Source organism: Coenobita brevimanus, chromosome 39 (genome assembly GCF_032717465.1).
Source record: "Coenobita brevimanus isolate Jiangsu-jjx chromosome 39, ASM3271746v2, whole genome shotgun sequence".
Classification (NCBI taxonomy): Eukaryota; Metazoa; Arthropoda; class Malacostraca; order Decapoda; family Coenobitidae; genus Coenobita; species Coenobita brevimanus.
Window position 1 is genome coordinate 14940496 of NC_136992.1, and position 26381 is coordinate 14966876.

The following is a 26381-nucleotide window of genomic DNA, read 5'->3' on the forward strand; positions in this document are numbered from 1 at the left end:
ACGTATAGCGTGCTTTTTTTTTTTTTTCGTGTAGAACAAACATCGACTAATAGGAATATGTGGGTTTTGTGGCAAAATAAACATGGTTGGTTGGTGAAAATAAGCCGAGAATATACATTTTTGGAGCGTGCGGCAGGCGAGGGGGAGGGGAGAAAAGCAGGCTCGTCATGTCCCACAAAACTTATTAACTTATCTGCGCACGAAAGGGTTAATATACAACATACAAATTACCTCCTCTCATAAATACCAGGCAACTGAACTATGAGAATTATTGAGAACCTTCCAGTACAACCTAACTAGCAAATCCCTCTCCTCAGCAATAGTGTATATGTAGGATATTTTTTTGAAGTAGGGTATTTTTTGTTTTTCAGTGTTTTTTTTGTTTGTTTGTTTTCCCCAACAACAGAGGAAGGAAAAAAAAAAAAAAAATCCATACATCAGTTTACTGTGTAATGGGGTGTATAAAAGCCCATGTTACCTAGAGGCAAAGCGGGGATACTCTCTTTGGCTCAGTGGTATCGCGCATGTGTATCAAGCGCAAGGGCCTGAGATCGAATCTCAGCCAGAACAGTGTAATTAATTTCTTTAGTTTCAGTTTGGTTATTACATTGGTTGGCAGTGGTGTGGGATGTGAGATGAGGCTTGGTTGGCAATTTCATGTTGTTCCTTGATTAGCTGGCAGCGTCCTAGTCCTTACATCCTGGGGTTGGGCTGTCTGGTGTGGTCCGCAGTGCCACCAATAGTGGCCTCCAATGCACTACTCTACCAGGTGTGTTTGAAACTGACCAAATTGCATTAATCACCAAGGGGAGAAAAGGTTAATGTAATGGGGTGTATAAAAGCCAGTCAGAACATGCTTCACGCTGACACACCTCCCACCTCGGCCGATGTTTATCCACTGTTTTGCTCTCAGGCACTATATGTTTTCATTTTTGCACCGGCTGGACGCACATTGTTATTCTCCCACAATTTTCATTATTTTGCACCTGCAGAAATGTTTCTTTGCCATTATGGCTGACAACAGTGAATCTACAGTATCTAGAGGTCATGAGGATCATATCTATGTTATCATAGCTACTGATTATGGGTTAAAAAGCAGTATGTTTAGAGAGAGAGAGAGTGAGAGAGAGCCGTTTGTGGTGGAGGCACATTGTGTCCGATCTAGCCACACTCATGTACACATCTAAGAGTGTGCTATGTTTTGACTTTGTAAACAGTAACAGGTGGATTTTACAGCCCAACATGTACATGCATCTAGCTTTGCTTAATTTCTATTGAGCTAAGAAAATTTTTGCGGTTTTTGTTGCTTTACTGTGCACAAAAACACGACAGATAGTACCTGATGAACAAAAAAATATTGGGGGGGGGGGTTATTGCGCATGCGCTGAACTTGTGCTTTTATCCCGAACCACATGAAACAACCACAGTAAAATTCTGAGGGCCACAGCTTTCAGATTAAACGAACTGGACATTTCTGTCTGTATTAGTAATTTTTTTACAAGTACAAAACTTTAAAGTTGATTTTCTTCTTTTTTAAAAAACGGCATGTGCGTCCCTCTGCATCTGAGGGCCTCATATATTTGTCTTGTAAAAATGCTGTGGACTGAACTGCAAAAACGAAAATAAAGAGCAATATACATTAAAGACTACTATTTGCAGATATCATCCCCATTTGTGTTCAAGTTACTGTTGCACCGACCAATATTCCGGTGTGCTGTGCTTATGTTCCAACAAGAGTTTGCTGAACGGCTGGTTGCTCGGCCAGGGGACAAGTTGTACTGCCGCCTTACAGTCAACACACAACTCCTGGCCAAGGTTTACCATCTCATGAAAGTTGGCAAAAATAATTTCAGACCACCACCAAAGGTACAGTATGTATGCTTCTTTTCCACACTTTATCCTTAGTTTTACCAGTACAAATAGAATAATGGATGGAGATGTATATGAAATACATCTATTGGGGGGGGGGGGAAAGCTAAACAAACATGTGAAGATGGTAAGTCCTGTGAGGTGGAATCAGAATTCTAAGGGCATAAATGATGTGTTAATGAGTGTGTGGCTCCATTCTACTGGGCATGCTGTTGATAGTTCTCCCACTCCAATATTTTCCTTGTTTTCTGGATCAGGATGATCTTGATGTCACAGTGGGTAGAGTGTGAGGATTAAATTTGCACTTTTGAAACTGAGTTAAGTTTTGCTCCACATGTTGAATGTGAACGTTAATTCTAACCTCTGTGGAGTCATTTAAGGAACAACTCTAAACATTCTGTTTGCTTGAAAGCTTGTGTTTTTTATGGTACCGGGTACTGGTATGGATCATTTTAGAGCTTTATACAGTAGGGGTTACTGTTATGATGCTATACCACTTATGAGTTAATAGTCATGTTATCTCTAGATTTTGAGCATTAATTATTGTAATGAACTGTGAATTTTGATAAGCAAAGATATTATTGTTATTATTATTATTATTATTTATATTTTTATTATTGTTATTATCATCATCATCATTGTCATCATCATCATCATCATCATCCAGACCTCCTTTCCTACCCAAGGGCAGGGTGAGGAGTAGCAGTGTCCAGACAGCCCAAATTTGCCCAATCCAATGGGCCACGCCTCCATTCACTCACCATTCAAGCCCCCGGAATCCTGGCTCCATCAGATACGCCAAAAACATTCACCACGCTCTGCAGCTTCACACAAACATATCTGATTGAGTCAACCCAGATGCTGCCATGTCAAAAAGGGGTGCCAAAATCCCTGATCATCCACTTCTTCTCACAGCATCCATCCAGCCAGGTTGATCTCTTGTCAGTTCCCTAGCCTTACCAACTTCCAAACCTCTCTTCCTCACACACTCATCCACCATATCTCTCCATCTTCTCCTTGGCCTACCTTGCCTCCTCCCTCCTTCAAATTCGCTCAGATATACCTTTTTCACCACTCTGTTTTTATCTATTCTCTCCACATGACCATACCATCTCAGTACATTCTCTTCATTTCTGGTGTCCACTGTACTTCCTCACTCCACACCTTTCATGAATCACATTATTTCGTATCCTATCCACCCTTTGTGCTCCACATACATTCCTCAGCAGTCCCATCTCCACTGATTTTACTCTTGACTTTTCATTTTCATGCCACACCATTTTCTCACATCCATGTTAAAGTTGGCATTAACACTCCCTCATGTAAGCCTCATGCAGCTGCAACATTAGAGCCTCTGTTTCTTATCAAGGCCTTCATAGCACCAGCTACTTTTCTTCTTTGTGTCATTCTACTTTCCACATCTTTTGCACATTTTCCTCTCATTTCTATCACTGTACCCAGGTATTTGAACTCTCACCAATTCCAGTCTCACTCCATTCACTGTAACATCACAGTGGGAGTCACCTTCTCTCTCAATAACCATCACTTTAATCATTTCTACATTTACTCTCAAGGCACGACACTCACAGAGATCAGCAAACCTCTGCACTAGTCTAGCAAGTTCTCGTCCTGTATTTGCAAGTAGCACTGCATCATCAGCATACACCACATTTGAAATATTCCATCCATCACCATTCATTACCAACGCCATCCCTCTCTCCGTTACTCGTGTTTTTGCTTCTCTCATCACCTCATCCATATATTTATTGAACAATCATGGGGACATCACACACCCTTGTCGCATGCTTGCACTGATCGTGAACCATTCATTTAGATGCCTATTTATCCTTACAGATGCTTCATTACCTTCATAAAATCCCATGATGGAACTTAGCAGCTTACCTTCTACACCGTACATGTGCAGAACCTTCCTCAATCCTTCTCTGTCTACTTTATCGTATACTTTTTCCAGATCCACGAATGCCTTAAACACCTTATAGTCCTTCTCACAAGTCTTCTCTGCTATCTGTGCAAATATTTGATCCACACATCGTCTGCTGCCTCTAAAGCCACCCTATTCATCACTCACTAGGACTCCTGATATCTCTCTTTCTTTCTCTATAATAATTCATCCATATACGTTCCCTACCACAGTCAACAAACGTATGCTACGATAATTCTTGCACTCACTTCGCTCACCTTTATTTTTGTACAGGGGCAAAGTCACAGCCTTTTTCCACTCTGCTGGCACAGTTTCACTCCTCCATGCCTTCTTACGTATCTCCAACAAGCACTTCATTCCACTCTGTCCACTACACTTAATCATCTCTGCATACACCTCATCAGCCGCAGCTGCTTTCCTATTTTTCAGCCGCTTCACAGAGTTCTTCACCTATGCGAGTGTCATGTTTCCTGGCACTGCATTCCTTCTCTGCAAACTCCCAAAACCAATCATGTTTACAATGGCTCTGCTCTCTGTATTCCTATTCATTAGGTTTTCAAAATATTCATTCTGTCAGATCCTTACTTCGTCCCCATTGGTTAAAAATCTATCACCTACATCCATCACACTTTTACATTTCTTGCTGCTGTCATGCCTACATTTCCGCACCTCTTTCCAGAATAACTTCCTATTTTCAGAGTAGTTTGCATTCATATTTCTTCCTAGATCATCATTTACCTCCTCCTTTTTCCTCTTCATTAGTCTCTTTACGTGCTTCTTGCTCTCAGTATATTCAGTTCTTATTTCAGTTGAACCCCTGTCCTGTAACCACTCAAGCCATTTTTCTCTCTTTTCCTCCACTGCTCTCTTATTATCCATCTATTCATCATCCAATCCCATGTGGAGCCCCATGGGAGTGTAGGAGGCTGCAGCTAGGCAAGTTGATCCTGATGTTTAAGATGAGAGTGACCAGCCTCACCCATCCCTGAGTGGCATTACGAAAGCAAGAAACCCCAACTATCCCTTGGATATAAACCTGCACCAGCTCAGTCTGATTGGAGTGCCTTAATTATCCACTAAGCCACCAGGTGCCATAATTTTGTGTTATGGTTATCACCCAGCATAATGATGATGATAATAATAATAATAATAATAATTATTATTATTATTATTATTATTATTATTATTATCCATCCACCTATCCATCCATCCATCCATTCATCATCTAATTCTGCATTGCCCCATGAGGAACATAGGACCCTGGGGCTAGACAAGTTGGTCCTGACATTTAAGATGAGAGTGACCTGCCTCACTCATCCCTGAGTGGCATTACGTGAGCAGTAAACCTCAACAACCCCTTGGATATAAATCTTCTCCGGCTCAATCTGATTGGAGCTCTGTAATTACCCACTAAACCGCCAGGTGCCAAAATTTGGTTATATGGTTACCACCCAGCGTAGTAAATGGTTTCCTGGTGTATGGTGAATCATTTGGCTTGTCACTTAGTGTAAGGTCACTGGTGGACAGAAAGAAGAGGAAAGAATGAAGGGAAGAAAGAGAGAAGAGGAAGTGTAAAGTCACCCGTAGGCAGAAGGAAGAGGAAAGAACAAAGGAAATAAAGACAGAAGAGAAAAGAAGGAAGGAAGAGATGAAAAGGCAGTCACCCGAGAGCAGCACTGCATCGAGTGAGTGGATGGTAAGTGCCCCCACCTACCACAATTATTATTATTATTATTATTATTATTATTAATATTATTATTATCATTATTATTATTATTATAATTGTTACTGGTATTATTATTATCATAATTAATTAGTGGTGAACTGAATGAATGGAAGGCAGTGATTGATTATGTGTTTGTGACTGACAGAATGAGGTTTTCAGTGGATGCAAGAGCATACAGAGGTTGGGGGAGTGGACTTTCTGACAACCACTTGGTGGTGGTAAAAGTCAAGGTTCAAGTGTAATGCAGGAATAAAAGGAGGGAAGGACAGGAGAAAGTAGCCCATATAAGGGGGGTAGAAAGGTTGCAAGAGGATGGCTAAAAGGCAGAATATTAGGGAGAAGTGAAGGAGTGATTGGGTAAATATGATATGAAACAGATGGTGGAGGTGGATGGTGTGTGCAAGAGTTTCACAGAAGAAATCTGTGCATCATCTGAGGTGGTGTGTGGGCTGAAGAGAAGATGAAAGGGAATGCACAGAACAGCATGGTGGAATGAAGAGATGAGACAAGTTGTGGCACAAAAGAAGAAAGCATATAGTGAGTGGATGGGAAGCAGAGGCATGAAGGAAATTGAGAGACAGAAGAGTTATATGTAGAGAGGAAGAAAGAGGTGAAAAGATTAGAGAGAGAGAGTAAGAGGAGAGTGGATGAGGAATTTGTAAGGAATTTGAGTGTAAAGTGGAGGGAATGTGAGAAAATGTTCTGAAAGTAGGTAAAGTGAGATCGGCTAGCTAGTGGGGGAGTGAAAGGTAAAAGTGGTAGATTATTAGTGGAGAAGGGAGAAAAAGTGAGCAGATGGAGAGAACACTTTAAGGAGCTGTTAAACATAGAGAATGAAAATAATCCAAGTATAAGTGGCTGGGGAATGACTGGGAGAAGGAGGGTAGTGAGAAGGGAGGAAGAGATCAGTAGGATGGAAGTAGTGGAAGCAATGAAGAAAGTTAAAATGGGGACAGCCCCAGGAATCGATGGAATGTGTGGCAAAATGTTGAAGCATGGGGGAGAGATAGTTGTAGAATGGATATGGAAGATATGCAGATTGGCCTGGGAGGAAGGTAGAGTCTTGGAGGAATGGAGATCAGATATAATTATTCCCTGTACAAAAGAAAAGGGGAAAAAGAAGTGTGTGGTAATCATAGGGGTATTTGTCTTCTTAGTGTAATAGGAAAAGTATATGGTAGGATACTGAATGATAGAGTTGGGGAAATAACAGAGGAATTAGTTGGAGAAGAACAGGGAGGTTTCAGGAAGGGAAGAGGTTGTGTAGATAAGATATTCATCCTTAGGTCTTCAGTGGAAAAGTTTCTAGAGAAGGGAAAGAAGTCATATGTGGCCTTCATGGATTTGGAGAAAGCATATGACAGAATGGATAGACAAGGAATGTGGAAAATACTAAGAATATATGGCGTAAATGGGAAGTTGTTGAATGCTGTGAAGAGTATGTATTAGGGTGCTAAGGCTGTAGTGCATGTAAATAGTGAACTGAGTGAATTTTTCTATCTAAATGTTGGATTGAAACAGTGATGTGTCTTGTCTCCATGGTTGTTCAGTCTGTATATGGATGGGTTTATAAAAGAGATACAAGGTAGGGCAGTGGATGTTGGAGCAGCTCTGATGAGAGTGGGCAGCATATGGAAACTTGCTGTCTTGTTGTTTGCAGATGATACTGTATTGTTAAGTAAAGACAAAGGGAATTGCAAGGCTTAGTGAATGATTTTGGGAGAGTGTGTAAGAAATGGAAACTAAAGGTGAATGTGGGCAAGAGTGAAGCTATCGTCTTCAGGAGAAATGAGGTCACTGAATGTACAGTGAGGCTGGATGGTGTGGAAATGTAAAATGTGAGTGCATTCAAGTTCATGGGTAGTGTAATGAGTAAGGATGGAAGTTTGTAAGATGAAGTGCTTGAAAGGGTGCAACAAGGAAGAAGGGTGGCTGGTTCTTTGAAAGGAGTGATAAAAAGTAGGGAAGTGATCATGGAAGTAAGGAAGTAGCTGCATGATAGTGCTGTATTGTGTTACCAACTCTGACGGATGGAAGTGAAGCTTGCACGTTGTTGGAAGGACACAAGTCAAGAATGAGAGCAGTGGGAATGAGTTATTTGAGTGGAGCATGTAGAGTTACATGTAGAGACAGACTGACAAATGAGGAAGTTAAAGAGCATTGTGGTGAGGATGTGGATGTGATAGAAAGTGTCAGGAGAAATACATTGAGGTTGTATGGCTGTGTGGAGAGGATGGAGAGTGAGAAACTAATGAGGAGAGTGTATGTGATTGAAGTGAAAGTGGGGAGAGGGAAGAGGAGGTTGAGGATGAGACGGAGGGATGGAGTGGAGTGATATATATGAGAGGGGGTTTGTGGGCTGTGGGTAGGGCAGTGATATGGTGGAGGACAGAGAGACATGGTGGCGATTTGTTTGTGTTTATCCCTGATGGGATTGAGACATCTGGCAATGAATAGATAGATAGATACAGTACATCCTTCAACTTTGCGAATTTTAACTTTGCGATTCACCAATTTTGTGAGGTAGTTTCAAAAGTCATGTATTTTTTAACATTTATGAACTTTGTGAGCGATCACACACTTTGCGAGGTCTAGTGGTGGGAGAGTCGTCTTCCCGCACTACTTTGCCATACGGAGTAGTGACGTCATGGTTCACTCAGCATACTGTGCCTCCAAGTTCAGTGGTCTACCGCCCCGCCACGTTTGTTTTCACCTGTTCCCAACCAAGGTCACTGACCCTCACAATTTCGTGGTGCTCCTCGCAATATCCCAGCAGTCTAACCTTGCATGAGTGTTATTATGGTACCAACGGGTAAGAACAAGAAAATAATTTTGGAGACCAAATTGAAAATGATTGAAAGGAAAAAAGCAGGTAAAGGTAACTCTGCTATTGGTCGGGAGTTTGGTGTTGGTGAATCGACAGTGAGAATGATTTTTAAAGAACAGTGAACGAATCAAGCAGGCAGCAAAGAACTATGGAGGTGCTCAATTTGATGGTAAAATGTATGTAGCCAACAAAGAAGTGCTAATAAAAATGGAAAGGTATCTTGCTCACTACATACAAAGAAAGGATAAGGAAGGGGTTGCATTAGATGGGCGCCATATAAGGGAGCAGGCAAAGATATTCTATCACACGTGCCTTAAAAAAGCCATAAATCCTACAGCAAAACCTGTACAGTACATCAGTTCATGTTTGTTTCATTCATCATCGTAAAATTAAGAGGTAGAGTCGAGAGACTGAGTGGGAAAAAGTGCTTACCTTGGGATGATGTCAACCAATTAGTCTATAATTCATATATTTAATTGTTTCAATTTTGCGAATTTTGATTTTGCGAGGGTTAATGTCAACCGTATTCTCACAAAATTGGATGAAGGACTGTACTTCACCCTGCCTTGAGGTGGGTTGGGGTTTAATAACCTTGGAGTGGGAAAGGATGCTTGGATGATGATGATAATTTTGATGATTATTTAGTTTTGATTCAGTGACTGGAATATCATTCATAGTACTTGAGTATTTGGATTACTAACCCTATCAAGGTCAGAACAACTTTAGTATTCTATTACATATCATGCCAGAGAAATGGTTGACTAGTGCAGAGTTTTGCTGGTGTCTGTGAGAGTTGTGCCTTGAGAGTAAATGAAGAAAAGTGATGGTTATTGAGAGAGAAGGTGACTCCCAGGGTGATGTTACAGTGAATGGAGAGAGACTGGAATTGGTGAGAGAGTTCAAATACCTGGGTACATTGATAGAAAAGAGAGGAAAATGTGCAAAAGAAGTGGAAAGTAGAGTGACACAAGGAAGGAAAGTAGCTGGTGCTATGAAGGCCTTGATAAGAAGCAGAGGCTTGAGTGTTACTGCTGCACGAGGCTTACATGAAGGATTGTTAGTGCCAGCTTTAACATATGGATATGAGACAATGGTGTGGCATGAAAATGAAAAGTCAAGAGTAAAATCAGTGGAGATGGGACTGCTGAGGAATGTATGTGAAGTACAGAGAGTGGATAGGATACGAAATAATGTGATTCATGAAAGATGTGGAGTGAAGAAGTCTGTGGACACCAGAATTGAAGAGAGTGTACTGAGATGGTCATGTGGAGAGAATGGATAACAACAGAGTGGTGAAAAAGGTATATGTGAGCGAATTTGAAGGAGGGAGGAGGCGAGGTAGGCCAAGGAAAAGGTGGAGGGATGTGGTGGATGAGTGTGTAAGGAAGAGAGGTATGGAAGTTGTTGAGGCTAGGGGACTGACAAGAGATCGAGCTGGTTGGATAAATGTTGTGAGAGAAGTACGTGATCAGGGATTTGGCACCCCATTTTAACGTGATAGCATCCAGATTGACTGTATTGGATACATTTATGTGAAGCTACAGAATGTGGTGAATGTTCTTGGCATATCAGGTAGAGCCGGGATTCTGGGGGTTTGAATGATGAATGAATGGAAACGTGGCCCATTGGATTGGGCAGAGTTGGGCTGTCAGGACGTTGCTACTCCTCACCCTGCCCTAGGGTGGGAAAGGAGGTCTGGATGATGATGCCACTCAGGGATGGGTGAGGCTGGTCACTCTCATCTTAAATGTCAGGACCAACTTGCCTAGCCCCAGGCTCCTACTCATCTCATGGGGCAACCTAGGATTGGATAATGAATGAATGATTTATTATTATTATTTTTATGGTAGATTTTTACAGGACCAAAGTAGAGGAGTAGTTAGAATCGGTAAATTGGAATGAATGGATCTGGACAGCCTGTGGAATGCATATAGGAATTGCTGATTTAGGAATGCTAAAGTGGTGTGTGGTGTGGCAAGAGTAACAGCAAAGAAGAAAGGTATGGCATGGTGGATGATGAGGTTAAGAGAGTCTGTCTATCTATCTATTGCTAGACGCCTTAATCCTATATGGGGTGTCCACAAACAAATCGCCTCCACATTGCCCTGTCGCCCGCCATTACACTGCATTGCTCCCTATTCATACCCCACTCTCTCATATACATCTCCACTCCATCCCTCCATCTCATCCTTGGCCTCCCCCTCCCTCTCTCCCCCTCCACCTCACTCACATACACTCTCCTCTTTAGTCTATCACTCTCCATCCACTCTACATGGCCAAACCACCTCAGTGAGTTTTTCCAAACACTTCCTGTCACATCCACATCCACAACAACACGCTCCTTCACATCCTCCTTTATCAGGCTCTCTCCATGCGACTCCACAGGCTCCTCTCAAATAACTCATTTCCACTGCTCTCACTCTTGACTTGTGTCCTTCCAACAACGTCCAAGCTTGACTTCCATACGTTAGAGTTGGTATCAGGGTACTGTCATTTAGTAACTTTTTCACTTCCATGCTCACTTCCCTGTTTCTTATCATTGTTCTCAAGGAACCAGCAGCCTTTCTTCCTTGTTGTACCCCTTCAAGCACTTCACCCTCTAAACTTCCATCCTTACTCATCACACTACCCAAGTACTTAAACGTACTCACATTCTCCATTTCCTCATCATCCAACCTTACTGTACATTCACTGACTTCACTTCTCTCGAAGACCTTAACTTTACTCTTCCTTACATTCACCTTTAGATTCTGTTTCTTACACACTCTCCCAAACTCATTCACCAAACCTTGCAGCTCCCCTTCGTCTTCACTCAACAACACAGTATCACCTGCAAACAACAGTACAGGTAGTTTCCAAACACTGCCCTCTTTCATTAGGGCCACTCCAGCATCCACTGCCCTACCTTGTATCTCTTTTATAACGGCATCCATGTACAGATTGAACAACCATTGAGACATGACACATCCGTGTTTCAACCCAACCTTCAAATAGAAAAATTCACTCAGTTCACTAACCAAATGCACTGCACCCTCATACATGCTCTTCACAGCATTCAGCAACTTCCCATCTACTCCATATATTCTTAATACTTTCCACAATCCTTGTCTATCCACCCTGTCATATGCTTTCTGCAAATCCATGAAGGCCACATACAACTTCTTTTCCTTCTCTAGAAACTTTTCCACTAAAGATCTGTGAATGAACATCTGATCTACACAACCTCTTGCCTTCCTAAAACCTTCCTGTTCTTCTCCAACTAATTCCTCGTTCTCTCCCTAACTCTGTCAATAAGTGTCCTATCGTATACTTTTCCTATTACACTAAGAAGACAAATACCCCTATGATTACCAAACATTTCTTTTTCCCCTTTCACTTTGTACAAGGGAATAATTATACCTGACTTCCAATCCTCCAGGACTCTACCTTCCTCCCATGCCAATCTGCACATCTTCCACATCCATTCTACTACTATCTCTCCCCCATGCTTCAGCATTTCACCACACACTTCATCAATTCCTGGGGCTTTCCCCATTTTGATTTTCTTCATTTTTAGTTCCTAAAATGAGACAGACGAGTGAAAGGGATGGGGAACTGAGTTATCTCCGTACCCTGAAGATTGAGTCTATGATTGTGCGTGGATGTAGTACGATTGAGGCTAAAAGGGAGGAAATTGGGAGAATGTTTGTGAGAAGAAAGTTGGATGTGTTAGCTTTGAGTGACACAAAGATGAAAGAGAAGGGTGACTCTGTGTGTGGATGGAAGTGTGAATGGAAGATTGTCAGGTGTTGATAGAGGAAGGACAAGAGAAAGTGTGGCCTTGTTAGTGAGTCCGAAAGTACAGCAGTATGTGATTGAATGGAAGGAAGTGTCATTGAGACTGATGTGGGTGAAAGCGAAATTTGAATGTGACTTGTGGGTGTTTGTGAGTGCATATGGGCCTGGTAATGAAAGGGATGAAGAAGAGAGGGAGTCTTTCTGGAATGATGTTGATGAGTTTTGGAGTGAATGTGAATGTGGTAATGATGGGAGATCTGAATGCTAGAGTGGGAAATGTAGCAGTTGAAGATGTAGTTGGTATGCATGGTGTGCCTGGAAGAAATGAAAATGGGGAACGAATGATAGGGATGTGCATTGAGCGAGAGATGGTGATTGGAAATACCCTGTTTGAGAAGAAATATATTTATAAGTATACATGGGTGAGACAGGAGGGTGGAAGGGTTGTTGATAGAGCATTGATGGACTATGTGGTTGTGGCCAGGAATGTAATAGGAAGATTGTTGGATGTGAGAGTTCTGAGAGGGGAGGGTGGAGATATGTCTGACCACTACCTGGTGGAGGGAAAGTTAAGAGTAGGTAAGAGATGGGTGAGAGCAAGGAGAGTTAGGTGTGGCAGGGAGGTTTTGAAAGTGAGTTGGATAAAGGAGAGAAAATGATAGAGTATGAGGAGAAATTGAGAGGTGAGTGGAATGCAGTGAAAGATCAGGAAAGTGGCAGTGTGGAGGAGGAATGGCAGTTGTTTAAGAGTGCTGTGGTGGGGCATGTGGAAGATGTGTATGGTGTGAGACGTGTGGGTGGTGATATACGAAAAGGAAGTGAATGGTGGTGCGAGGAAGTAAGTATGGCTGTGGCTGAGAAGAGATGTGCATATGAAGTGTGGCTGCAGAGGAAGGATGATGTGTCATATGAGAGGTATAATGAAAAGAGGAGTAGGGCAAGAAGGGCTGTGCGTGATGCTAAAGTGGCAGCAGATGAGAGGTGGGGTAGGCAGCTGACAGAGAATTTTCAACAGAATAAGAAAATGTTCTGGAAGGAGATGAAAAGGGTGCGAATGGGAGAGTCTTGGAAGGAAGAGCGAGTAAAAGCAGAGGATGGAAGGATGTTAATTGAGATGGATGCAGTAAGAAGAGATGGGCAGAGTATTTTGAAAGATTGTTAAATGTAGAGGAGGAAAGGGTGGCTGAGATTGTGGCGGATGGAAGGGTGCAAGGAATAAATGTGTTGGGAGAGATGAATGATTCTTTGATCACGAAGGAGGAAGTGCAGGAGGCAGTAAAGGAGATGAAAACAGGGAAAGCTGCAGGATTGGATGGGTGTGCTGTGGTTTGCCTAAAGGGTGGTGGGGAGACTATTGTTGACTGGTTAGTAAGATTGTTGAATGTGTGCTTTGTGAAAGGTATGGTGCCAGTTGACTGGGCAAGTGCTTGTGTGGTCTCATTGTATAAAGGCAAGGGTGATAAGTATGAATGTACTAGCTGTAGGAGTATAAGTCTGTTGAGTGTTGTAGGTAATGTGTATGGTAGAGTATTAATTAACCCCTAAAACGCGGATCGTCGCTTTTGCGACGGTCGGCTCAAAGGACAAGACGGCGGGTCGTCGCGTTTGCGATTTGAGTTAATTTTGAATAACCGCGGGCAAGCAGGCTCAAGCCGGTATTGTCTCTCAGTCCCGCCACCCGTGAGCTACTTTTAGCACACTTGACCTTTGTACTACTGACCTCGGTTGTTGCCAAGTCTCATTTTTTACCCACGGACGCACCGATGCGCGGCCCTCCTCGTCGTGCGATATGGCAACGCGCGGATGGCTGATACGTGTCAATCTGCGCCGTCATCTCGCAAGCACTTTTTGCTATTGGGAAACGCTTGTTTCCCCAGTTGTCACACTGTCATTTTTTCGCGCGGTTTGCCCCAGATTAGCGTCAGTCCACGCAAATCTGCCACGGTGACACCATGTCAGGCTCTAGCTCTTCTAGTTCCGTGCCTTCTAGCCCTCCAAAAATGGGTTTTGTTACCTCTACGCCCTTCAAAACTTTACAAGTGACTACCAAGGGGCTAAGTGACTCGGCCATAGCATCTGAACTGTTGAAAGCCTCTATGGACTACGGCAGTGACGTGGGTGTTTTGTCTAGCCTGGCTGAATCAGAGACACAATCGAGTGCTGATTCAGCCCCGGAAGTGATGATTTCTGTGCCCGAGGAAACTGTGACTGTGCCCAGCACCTCTACAGGGAAGGCCCCGGTGAAAATGGGGCTCGAATATGGAAAGGGAGAGAAAAGGAAGAGGAGCGGAGACAGCAGTGCACCGGCATTGTCCACTACGCCACGCCACACCACCGCAAGCCCGCCACGTTCTCCCAGCCCTCTTCTCTCGTCCTCCTCGTCTGCTGTCCTGTCTCCTGAGTCATCGGAGTCTCCATCACCACCGAGAAAGGGAAGTAGACGAGCAATGTTAGGTATGAGAGGTTATCGTAGGCCTAGTGTTCGTGTGAGTAAAGTTAAGTCCCCTAGGCTAACTCCCACTAGGCAACTCAGGAGTCACGCCACCGCGGGTGACCTTGACCCAAGCGATAATCTCCCTCCAACCACCACCACCACCACCACAACACCAACACGGCCTGGGATAACCTCTCCCTTACCTACTATTGCCCAGCCTGCCTCACCCACTCCCACACGACCTGCCTCACCCCCCGCCGCCCCAAGCACCTCCCAGCCTAGGCAGGGAACTTTAGATGCTTTTGTGTGGTCAGAGGGATCAGATTTTGTGCCTGAAGATCTGCCCTTTGACGAAAGTGAGTGTGGACTTCAGGCTGACTTCCCTGTGGACGACGATGGTGAATGTGTTGACTACCTGTTGGCCTTCCTTGACGACGAGGTTATGGAGCACATCTGTACCGAGACCAACAGGTACGAGGGGCAATGTGCGCCAATTCGCGAAGAAGGTGTAGAGGCTGCGACGCCATCCACGTCGCGGATGGCATCATGGGTGCCTTTGACGATCCGCGAGCTTTTTGTATTTATTGCCTTGATGTTGCTTATGCTGCACAACTGGAAGCATAAGTTGGAAGAGTACTGGGGTTCCGACGAGCTGTGCCCAACACCAATATTCAATAAATACATGAGCCGCGATCGTTTTAGGCAGCTGATGACTTATCTTCACTTCGCGAATAATGATGAGCCTTCCCAAACTGACCCATTATGGAAAGTGAGGGGAATCCTGAACATGATCAAAGATAAGTTTACGAGGTTCTTGCGCCCTTTCAAGAAAGTCGTGATTGACGAGTCTTTGGTATTGTTCAGGGGCCGTCTTCTCGGTTCGGTCCAGTACATTCCAAGCAAACGCCACCGCTTTGGAATCAAGTTTTTCGTGCTGTGCGACTGCAAGACGGGGTTCATCCTTGACTTCATCTACACCGCCAGCAATGTCGACTTGGATAAGACTGACCCCCTTGGATTCTCTGGTTCTGTGGTGAAAGTGCTTTTGGAAAAGTACTTTGGCGAGAATCATGTCCTGTATACGGACAATTATTATATACAGCTCCAAAACTCGCCAAGTACCTTTCTGAACACGGCGTCAAGCTCCTGTGGCACTGTCAGAAGTAACAGGGCACATTACCCTGCCTTCCCAGAGGCTGAAAAGTCAAAGCGGGGAGACGTGCACCTGAAGAAATCTGACAAGATGCTTGCGATCAGGTGGCATGATAAGAGAGTCGTGAACATGCTCACCACAGTACACAAGGGTGAAATGCTGGCAACAGGGAAGGTCGACAGAAGGACTGGCGAGCCTGTGATGAAGCCTGATGCTGTAATTGACTATAACGTCAATATGCGGCTGGTGGACAAGTCGGATATGATGATTGGAGAGATTGACTGTCTGAGGATAAATCGTCGTTGGTACAGGAAGGTGTTCTTGCACTTGATTGACATGTGCATGTTGAACGCCTTCATCCTGTATAAAATCAAGAACAGGAAGCCAGCCAACTACTCTCTCAGAAGATTCTCCAAGACTTGTGTCTACCAGCTGCTTCAGCGTTATGGCCAGGTGCTTTCAACAGGTCCCAAACGCCACCCTCACACACCTCCAGACCGCCTACAGTGTATGGCTTCTACCTTCAGCGACACCGCCTGGAGCCACTGCCAGCCACTGCAAAGAGGGGGAAAGCACTGAGGAGGTGTCATGTGTGCAGCCACACTACCAGGCAGGAAAGAACTTTTAGGCGCACCTCCTTGCAGTGCAAAGAGTGCAAAGTTCCCCTCTGTGCTTACCCGTGTTTTTTCGACTACCACAGCCTAAGTAGATTTTGAAAATAAGGGTAAAAATATTGGAAAAATACTGAGAGTGACAGTGATAATATTGTTTAGTTTTCTTTTACGTGCTGACAGTGACAGCCTGATGAGTGTAAATTAGTGTATGTACTTGTAAAAGCACTGACAGTTACAGTGTTTTTTGTTGTAAATAATTGTACATAGTAATCATATAAGTATTGCGAGTGACAGTCACTCCAGTGTAAAAAGATAAAAGCATATTTTCCTATTCTATGTTCTGAAAGTAAAAGTTTTTTGTGTATAAAATATTATTTTTATAACACTGGACAGTGACACTGATGAATAAGGCAAAAAAAAAAAAAAGATACAGTGAAAGTGAGCGATAGAAATGAAGTGCGAGTGGCCGACAGGAGCGAGAATAAAGTGCGTGCCGTAAGGCTGAATAAACTCGCGCCGCGGTGGTCTTCCTCATTCCCAGTCCACAATACTGGCAGTGACATTGATTTTTATTACCGTAATAGTGACAGGCAAACGTTTGCGAAGTCCTATGATGGAAAAAAAAAGGAGTATACGTGTTTTTGCCGAGAAAAGGCAAATGTGACAATATTGACGGGAAGATCGCCACCGCGCTGCATGTCGGCCGTGCGCTCTGTCCATTTTAGCCTTATTTTCAGTTCTTATTTACAAATACGGATTCCAAACAACCTGTACGTTGTTGTATAAAGTGTACTGTGACAGACTGAGGCTGTGGTAGAAAGAAAACCGGGTTTCTGGAGGTGTGAGAGTGAAGACTTTGTTACCCAACTTTGCAAGTCTTCACAAGTCCTTGGGTAGTCAACGAAGGCTCAACATGTGGCTCAGGAGATAGCTGAATGTAAGTAATATATGCCTTAAAAATTTTAATGCTCTAGGGTTAATCTATGATTTTTGGCTAATATTTTTCCACAGGTACTCAGACCCCGCTACAACCCCGCCACAGGGGGGGGATCGCGCGTACACAGCCGCGTTTTAGGGGTTAAGAGAGTTAGAGAGGGTACAGAGGGAGTGATTGGTGATGAGCAGTGTGGCTTTAGGAGAGGGAGGGGATGCATGGATCAGATGTTTGCTGTGAGACAAGTGTGTGAAAAGTATTTAGCGAAAGGCAAGGATGTGTTTGGAGCATTCATGGATTTAGAGAATGCATACAATAGAATTGATAGGGAGAGTTTGTGGACAGTTTTACGATTGTATGGACTTGATGGTAGGTTACTAAAGGGTGATAAGTTTTTATGTAAATAGTAGAGCATGTGTCAGAGTGGGAAGTACTGTACTGTGAGTGATTGGTTTCTCGTGAGAGTGGGACTGCGACAGGGATGTGTGATGTCGCCTTGGTTGTTTAATATTTACTATATATGGATGGTGTTGTAAGGGAGGTGAATGCAAGAGTTTTAGGTGGAGGTCTGAGTCTGGTGAATGTTGATGGTAGAGAGTGGAATCTGAAGCAACTGCTGTTTGGAGATGATACTGCGCTGGTGGCTGATTCAGAGGAGAGATTGAGACAGTTGGTAGAGGAGTTTGGAAGTGTGTGTGAAAGAAGGAAATTGAAAGTAAATGAGAATAAGAGTAAAGTGATGAAGTGTACGAGGTTGGTAGATGGTAGGATGAATATAGTTTCGAATGGTGAGTTGCTTGAGGAGGTAGAGTGTTTTAAGCATTTAGGGTCACATGTTGCTGTGGGTGGGAGAATAGATGCAGAAGTGAAGTTTAGAATGAATGAAGTAGGAAAGGTGCTGGGAGGAATGAAAAAAGTGTTTAGGTGTTGTTCACTTAGAATGGATGTAAAGAGAAGGCTGTATGAGGTGTTGTGGTACCGACTGCGTTATATGGGGCTGAAACATGAAATATGGGTGTAGCAGAGAGGAAAAGTTTGAATGTCATGGAGATGAGGTGTCTGAGGAGTATGTGTGGAGTGACTCTTATGGATCGAGTGAGAAATGATGAAATGCGAAGGAGACCTGGAGTTGTTCGGGAGATGGCTGATCGAGTTGAGCAGAGGGTGTTGCGATGGTTTGGGCATATGGAGAGATTGGATAATGAGCAATTGCTGAAAGAGATAACTAGATCTGATGTGAGAGGTGTAAGGCTGAGAGGGAGACCACGAATAGGATGGATGGACAGTGTGAAGAGAGCGTTGGATGCAAGAGGGATGTCTGTTGAGCAAGGAAGAGTGGCTGTGCACGACATAAATAAATGGAGAGAAATTGTGAATGAATAAATGATGACGCAGCCCTTGGGGGACATTCTCCCGCATTTGGTCTGATCAGCTGATCAGGTCAGGTGTGGGTAAGGGGTATGGGTCTATTATGATGTGGCAGGGGTAAACCAGCTCTATTGTTGGATCCTGCTGCGGATGTCAGTGATTGCACTGTGCAGTTGACCCTCGTGCGGTGTGGTGCAGTGAGGATCTGTCCTTTCTTCCCTTTGGGGCTAAGATGCGAATGAATGTGTTTGAGTGGATGAGTAAATTGGGAGTGTGTTGTCCTGTCTCGTCTACCTCCCTTTCCTTGGGGGAAGCAGCGTAGATATATAGATAGAGATAGATAGATAGCTTCCACAACTTCCATCCTACTGATTTCTTCCTATCTTCTCACCTCCCTCCTCCCAGCCATTCCCCAGCCACTTATACTCACATTACTTTCATTCCTTATGTTCAACAAGTCCTTAAAGTGTTCTCTCCATCTGCTTGCTTTTTTTCCCTTCTCAACTAGTAATCTACCATTTTTATTCTTCACTCCCCTACTAACTTCACTGCCACACTGTCTAACTGTCTTTACCCCTTTCCAGAACAGTTTTATTGATTCCCTCCACTTTACACTCCAATTCCATCCAAATTACTCATCCACCCTTGTCTTACTCTCTCTTATTAATTTTTTCATCTGTCTCTTCCTTTCTACATATAAGTCTCTCTTCTGTCTCAACTTCTTCCACATCCCTGTTTCTCATCTATTCATTGTATGCTTTCTTCTTTTGTGCCACAGCCTGCCTCACCTCTTCATTCCACCACGCTGTTCCTTGCACCCCCTTTTGTCTTCTCTTCACCCCACACACTCCACCTCACATGCTGCACATACTTCTTCTGTGAATATCTTGCACACACCTTCCACATCCCCCATCTGCTCCAATTCATAATTACCCAGTCGTTCCTCCACTTCTCTCTTATATTCTGCCTTCTTATCCTCTTGTAACCTTTCCACCCCCCTTGTGTCTGCTCCTTCCATCTGTCCTTCCCTTCTTCTATTTCTCCACTTTACATGGACCTTGATTCACCACTACCAAGTGGTGGTCAGAAAGTCCACTACCCTAACCTCTGTATGCTCCTGCATCCATTACACATCTTCGCATCCTGTCATCCACACACACATAATCAATCATTGCCCTCCTTTCATTCAGTTAACCACCCACCCTTCTCATCACTCGCCACGTATACCTGTGGATCATTTTGTGCATGAAGAGGGTATTGGCTATCACCAACCCTCTCCCAGCACAAATGTCCACTAAAGCACTGCCATTCTCATCTTTCTCAGCAGGCATACCCCACACACCGACTACTCCGTCCACCTTCACATTCCCTACTGTACGATTGTCATTTGCACCCCATACATTCCACGTCGCCATTCGTATCATGTCCTTTGTTTGGTCCTTAGTCGTCATCTTTTGGCCAGTCCATGTCCGAGGCTTCTTGTTCTTACTTTTAATAGTAATCCCCGTACAATCCTTACACCCACCTTCCAGACATCCTCACTTACCGGACATAATCATCCCGGGATCCAATATTCCCAAAATGGTCCGAAAACCGCAAAAAATCCGAAAAAAATCCGACCTTTTCCCGCCCGTAATTTGAACTTGGCGCGCATGGCACAGGACAGCTTTGTTTTGGTGCGTCATTCCTCCGACGTCCACTAGAGCGCCCCTGCATCCTCCCCACTTACTGCCCGTCTCTTGTCGTGAGTGCACGCTCGTCATCATGGCTGCCCACGTGCTCGCTTTTGTGGTGGTGCCTTACCTGCTGCAGGCTCTCCTTCTGCTCTCGTGCCTCTTCTTCGTGTGTGTGATGATGGCCCTGCCGCCTGAGAAGAGGAAGAGAGTGGTTTTGACTCTGGAGAAGAAGAGGGAGATATTGGAGGAAGTGGATGGATGCGGGATGGTCTTCGTCACGCATCCTTCGTGAGTTCAACCTGGCCCGATCTACTTTGTTTGATATCAAGAGATCCCGAGACAAACTCATGCAGTACATGGCTGACTTCTTATCGAAAAGCAAACGCAACGTGGAGAGGAAGATGATGTTTACTCCCAAGTATGCTGAAGTTGACCGCTCCACGTTGATTTAGTATCGACAGCAACGTGCTGCTGGTGTGATGGTGTGTGGGACGGAGCTGAAGGCTGGTGCTGAGAAGTTCGCAAAGCTTCACGACACCCTAGACTTCAAGGCATCTGAGGGTTGGCTGTTCGCGTTCAAGCTACGACATGGCCTTACCAACCGTATGTCTCATGGCGAAGCTTTGGACGCTAACGAGGATGGAGTAGAGGAGTTTCAGCACAAGGTGAAGGGCTTGATCGACAGGGAGGGCCTCACTCTCGGTCAAGTCTACAACGCTGACAAAACTGGTTTATTCTATCGCTCTTTGCCTACGAATACTCTAGCCGAGGCGACGGAGAAGCATGTACCTGGCCGCAAGCTCTCCAAGCAAAGGATATCTACTTTGTGTTGTGCTAATGCTAACGGCATGCACCGGCTTAAGCCCGTTATTGATGCCAGTGCAAAGCAACCTCGGTGTCTTCGTGGGATAATGGATGTCCTTCCTGTCGTTTGGTACCATTCCTTGAAGGCATGGTTTACATGCCACATCTTCAAAGACTGGTTCCACCGCCATTTCATCAAGGAGGTCTTACTTTACCAGACAGAGAAACTGGGAATCCCACGCGACCAGGTAAAGTCCCTCCTTCTCCTTGACAATGCACCTGCCCACCCTTGCGACAAGAACTTGGTGGCTGAGAATGGGCACATTAGGTGCATGTTTCTGCCAACTAATTTGACTGCTCTCATCCAACCAATGGACCAAGGAGTGATCGTGGCAACGAAGCAGCTATACCGACGGAAGTTCCTGGACGAGGTGATGGTTGTTCTCGAGGACGAGGACGATCGCAGAGAGGGACAGGACACGTGAGGCCAGCGGACTTTGGAAAACTTTCACCGCTACAACATCAAGTCTCCCATTTACAACTGGGCCAGTGCAAGGAAGGAAATCCCTGTCAAGACTCTAGAAAATGGTTGGTCTCGTCTGCTTCTCGGAACGGATGTGGAGCACGATTTCCTAAATTTCGACTTGGATGACTTCCCTGCACGTCTACGTGCGCATGGGGACGATGTTGATGTGGTCAAAGTGCGTGAGTGGTTTGATGACGACGAGGGCGATCCTGGGTATCAGACCCTGTCTGATATTGAGATTGCATCTTCAGTTGCAGGTGTCCGTACCCAGCTTGAAGAGTCCGACGAGGACGGCGACGATGATGCGGACTACTCTCAGCATGACACTACTCCAGCCATCCCCAAGCTGAGCGCACTCCGGGAACACCTAGAGTTCGTTCTGGACTACCTGGAACATCCAGCCTGCGACAGGGAGATGGGGCCCTTGGGACTTGTAGAGGAAGTGCGTGCTTTCAGGCAGCACATCATTAATCGTCAGAATCGTCGTTCCTTGTGTCAATCAACGATTGACTGCTTTTTCAGGCCTGTGACCCCTGCTGTGCCCAACCCTGGCTCCACTCCGTTGCCTCCCCAAGACAGGCCCTCATGCTCCGAGCCACAGCCCAGCACATCAGCCACGGTGGAGTCACCGCTCGACGTGAGTTTGCGCCTCTCTTCAGAGTCGTCTGCAGTGGGTACGCCATCACCAAGATCCAGTGATGCACCCCTAGGTCACCTGCGTGAGCTACTCTCAGACTCTGACAGTGATTAGACGCCAAGAACTTCTCCAGTAGACCACACGGGAATTTACAGTGTTGTGCAGTGAAAAAAACTGTGCATACTGTTAAGGAATTTGAGTTCTGAGTGAAAAGACAAAGATTTCATGGAATGTAAATTTAATGTAAATTAACTTGAGTGTGTTTTGTTTAGAAAATGGTTTCAAGGGTGGAAAGACTTAAAGTGCAGAGTGCAACACTTATTTCATTAAGGTACAATGGAGCGCAAGTAAGACAAGAGTGCGCAGTGTTAAGAGAATGGAATTCTGAGTGCAAATGACTAAGTTCAGTGCAAGACTTCATGAACAGTGTACTGCAAGTGCTTCAGGAAATCCTTCTTACTGTCAGAGTCTGAGAGGAGGCGGTTATTCATCGAGATGGCCAGGGACTTGCTGTAAGTACCCAGAATGTTTTATATTGTACTGTACTGTATTTTCCATACTGTACTTACCTCTAACACCTCATTTCACTCTTTTATGTTCCTTATTGGTGTGAATAGGGTATTAGGTGCTATGCATGTGCAGTAGGGAGGTATTTCTCTGAGTTAGGGTTCTTAATTACCAGTCCAGGAGCCAGGGACTTGTAAGTACCCAGGATGTTTAATATTGTATAAACTCATCTCTAAAACCTAATTTTATGGTTCTTTTGCATTTATTTCAGTCTTTTATGTCCCTTATTGGTGTGATTTGGGTCTGAAATAGGTGCTATGCATGTCCAGAGGGAGTTGTATAGGTGTTTTTCTGTGTTAGGGTCCATAAGTACAAGTCCAGGAGGCTGGTACCCACTATCTGGACAGGACCACTTTCCGGACATGCCTTTGGCTCTATTACGTTGGATAGTGGAGGGATTACTGCAGTTGTTTTCCGGGGAAGGGCACTAACCCTCTGCCAACCCACTTGCTGTCACGTAGGGAACACGTGTCAGTTGGTTATAAGGTTACCACCCGGCGTTTAAATGCTTTCCTGGTTTACAGGAAATCATTTGGCTTGCCACTCAGTGTAGAGCTACCCTAGAAACAGAGTACCACTACACTAAGTGTGCAGATGATGGGGGCCCCCACCTACCAGAGGTGGAGGAAAAGGGGAAGAAGTTGCTAAAGTGGCTACAGGACAGGGATATAGTTGAAATAAGAACTGAATATATTGAGAGCAAGAAGTGCGTAAAGAGACTAGTGAAGCGGAAAACGAAGGAGATAAATGATGATTTAGGAAGAAAAATGAATGCAGACAACTCTGAAAATAGGAAATTATTCTGGAAAGAGGTGCGAAAATGTAGAAGTGAAGCGGAAAGAAATGTGATGGTGTGAAGGATGTAGGTGGTATAGTATTAACCTGTGGGGATGAAATAAGGACCAGATGGAAAGAATATTCTGAAAGCCTGATGAATGGGAATAGAGAGAGCAGAGTAGCTGTAAGCATAATTCGTTTTGGGAGTGTGCAGAGAAGAAACGCAGTGCCAGGAGACGTGACACTCGCACAGGTGAAGAGCGCTGTAAAGCGGCTGAAAAATGGGAAAGCAGCTGGGGTTGATGAGGTGTATGGAGAGATGATTCAGGGTAGTGGAGAGAGTGGAATAAAGTGCTTGTTGGAGAAGAAGGCATGCATGAGTGAAACTGTGTCAGCAGAGTGGAAAAAGGCTGTGATTGTACCCCTGTACAAAAATAAGGCTGAGCGAAGTGAGTGCAAGAATTATCGTGGTACAAGTGTATTGAGTGTGATAGTGAGGGTATATAGAAGAATCTTCTTCTTCTCCTTTCGGCTCTCCCCTTAGGGGTCGCCACAGCAGATCACCCGTCTCCATCTTACTCTGTCTTCTGCGTCTTCTTCTCTTACACCTACCACCTGCATGTCCTTCGCTACATCCATAAACCTTCTCTTTGGCATCTCTCTCTTTCTCCTGCCCGGTAACTCCAGTTCCAGCATCCTCCTCCCGACATACTCCTCATCCCTCCTCCGCACATGTCCAAACCATCTCAGTCTTGTCTCTCTAGCATTGTCCCCAAAATGACATACATGTGCTGTCCCTCTAATATGTTCATTATTAATTTTCTCCAACCTTGTCATTCCTAGTGAAAAACGCAACATCTTCAATTCTGCTACCTCCAGCAGTGCCTCCTGTCTTTTTGTCAGTGGTACTGTCTCCATTCCGTACAACATGGCTGGCCTCACTACAGTCGTATAAACTTTCCCTTTCATTTCTGCAGAGACCCTTCTGTCACAGATTACTCCTGTCATCTTTCTCCACCCACTCCATCTCGCTTGCACTCTCTTTTTTACCTCTCTACCATACTCTCTGTTACTTTGTACAGTTGACCCCAAGTAATTGAATTCATCTACCTTTGCCACCTCTACACCTTGCAGCCTCACAGTTCCCCTGTCATCTCTTTCATTTACACACATGTGCTGAGTCTTGCTTCTGCTTACTTTTATTCCCCTTCTCTTCAGTGCATATCTCCATCTCTCAAGCTCTGCCTCAGCTTCCTCCCGGCTCTCACTACATATCACAATGTCGTCTGCAAACATCATTGTCCATGGAGGCTCCTATCTAATCTCATCTGTCAATCTGTCCATCACCATTGCAAACAAGTGGGGGCTCAAAGTCGATCCTTGATGCAATCCCACCTCCACCTTGAAACCCTCAGTCATTCCTACTGCTCATCTCACTGCTGTTGCACTATCGTTGTACGTCCTTCACCACCCTCAAGTACTTTTCTGCCACTCCTGACTTTCTCTTACAGTACCACAGCTCCTCTCTCAGCACCCTATCATAAGCCTTCTCCAAGTCTGTAAACACACAATGCAACTCCTTCTGGCCTTCTCTGTACTTCTCCATCACCATCTCAAAGCAAATATGGCATCAGTAGTACTTCTCCCTGGCATGGAACCAAATTGCTCCTCGCAGATCCTCACTTCTCTTCTCAGCATAGCTTCCACCACTCTTTCCCATATCTTCATTGCATTGCTGATCAGCTTTATACCTCTGTAGTTGCTGCAGCACTGCACATCACCCTTGTTCTTGAAAATCGGAACTAGAATACTTTTTCTCCACTCCTCCGGCATCCTCTTACCCTCCAGGATTTTGTTAAACAATCTGGTGAACCACATCACAGCCATCTCTCCTAAGCTCCTCCATGCTTCCACTGGTATACCATCTGGGCCCACTGCCTTGCCATCCTTCATCCTCATCATGGCATTCCTCACTTCCTCTCTGCTGATCTCATGCACTTCCTGACTCACTACCTCCAACTCTTCCAACCTTCCCTCTCTCATATTTTCTATATTCATCAACTCTTCGAAATACTCCTTCCACCTTCTTAGTACACTCTCCTCACTTGTCAGTACATTGCCATCTGCATCCTTTATCATTCTAACATATTGCACATCCCGCCCAGCTCTGTCTCTCTGCCTGGCTAATTGGTACAGGTCTTTATGGAAGAATAATTATGGAGAAATTAATAGAAGATATAAAAAGTCTTAGTGAGTCATGAACAGAGTAGTTTTAGGAGTGGCAGAGGATGTGTGGATCAAATATTTGCAGTGGGACGGATAGCAGAGAAGGCATGTGAGAAGGACCATAAGGTGTTTATGGCATTCATGGATCTGGAAAAAGCATAAGACAAAGTGGACAGAGAAGGACTGTGGAAAGTTTTGCGCATGTATGGTGTAGATGGTTAGCTGCTATAGTAGCCGCAGCGAGAAATGAACGCTGTGGTGGGGCAGACGGGATGACCTGGGATTCCCCCACTGTAGCCATATCCACATGTCACCGACCATAGAGGTAGGATGTCACCGACCATCGGCCACCGCTGCAGCCCCGCTCCATGATCCTTACCCTGTGTCTCTGGCTTTCTCTTTCTCTCTCGGTTTCTATATAAACTGGTGTATTTCCGAAACTAATTATGAAATTATTATGACTTTTGTTCCACACCACCACCACTGAGGTAAAAATCAAGGAGAGTTCTCTGTATAAAGGTTTC

The 26381-nt window shown here is 44.6% G+C and overlaps 1 protein-coding gene across 1 annotated transcript in view; it reads left to right on the forward strand.

Annotated features, from left to right (window-relative positions):
• LOC145396866 (dimethyladenosine transferase) overlaps window positions 1-26381 on the forward strand; it is a 91200-nt gene that overhangs the window by 35134 nt on the left and 29685 nt on the right. Inside the window, exon 4 of the mRNA XM_080270154.1 lies at window positions 1660-1866. Coding sequence (XP_080126280.1) covers window positions 1660-1866 — 207 coding nt within the window. The remainder of the gene's footprint in view (window positions 1-1659; window positions 1867-26381) is intronic.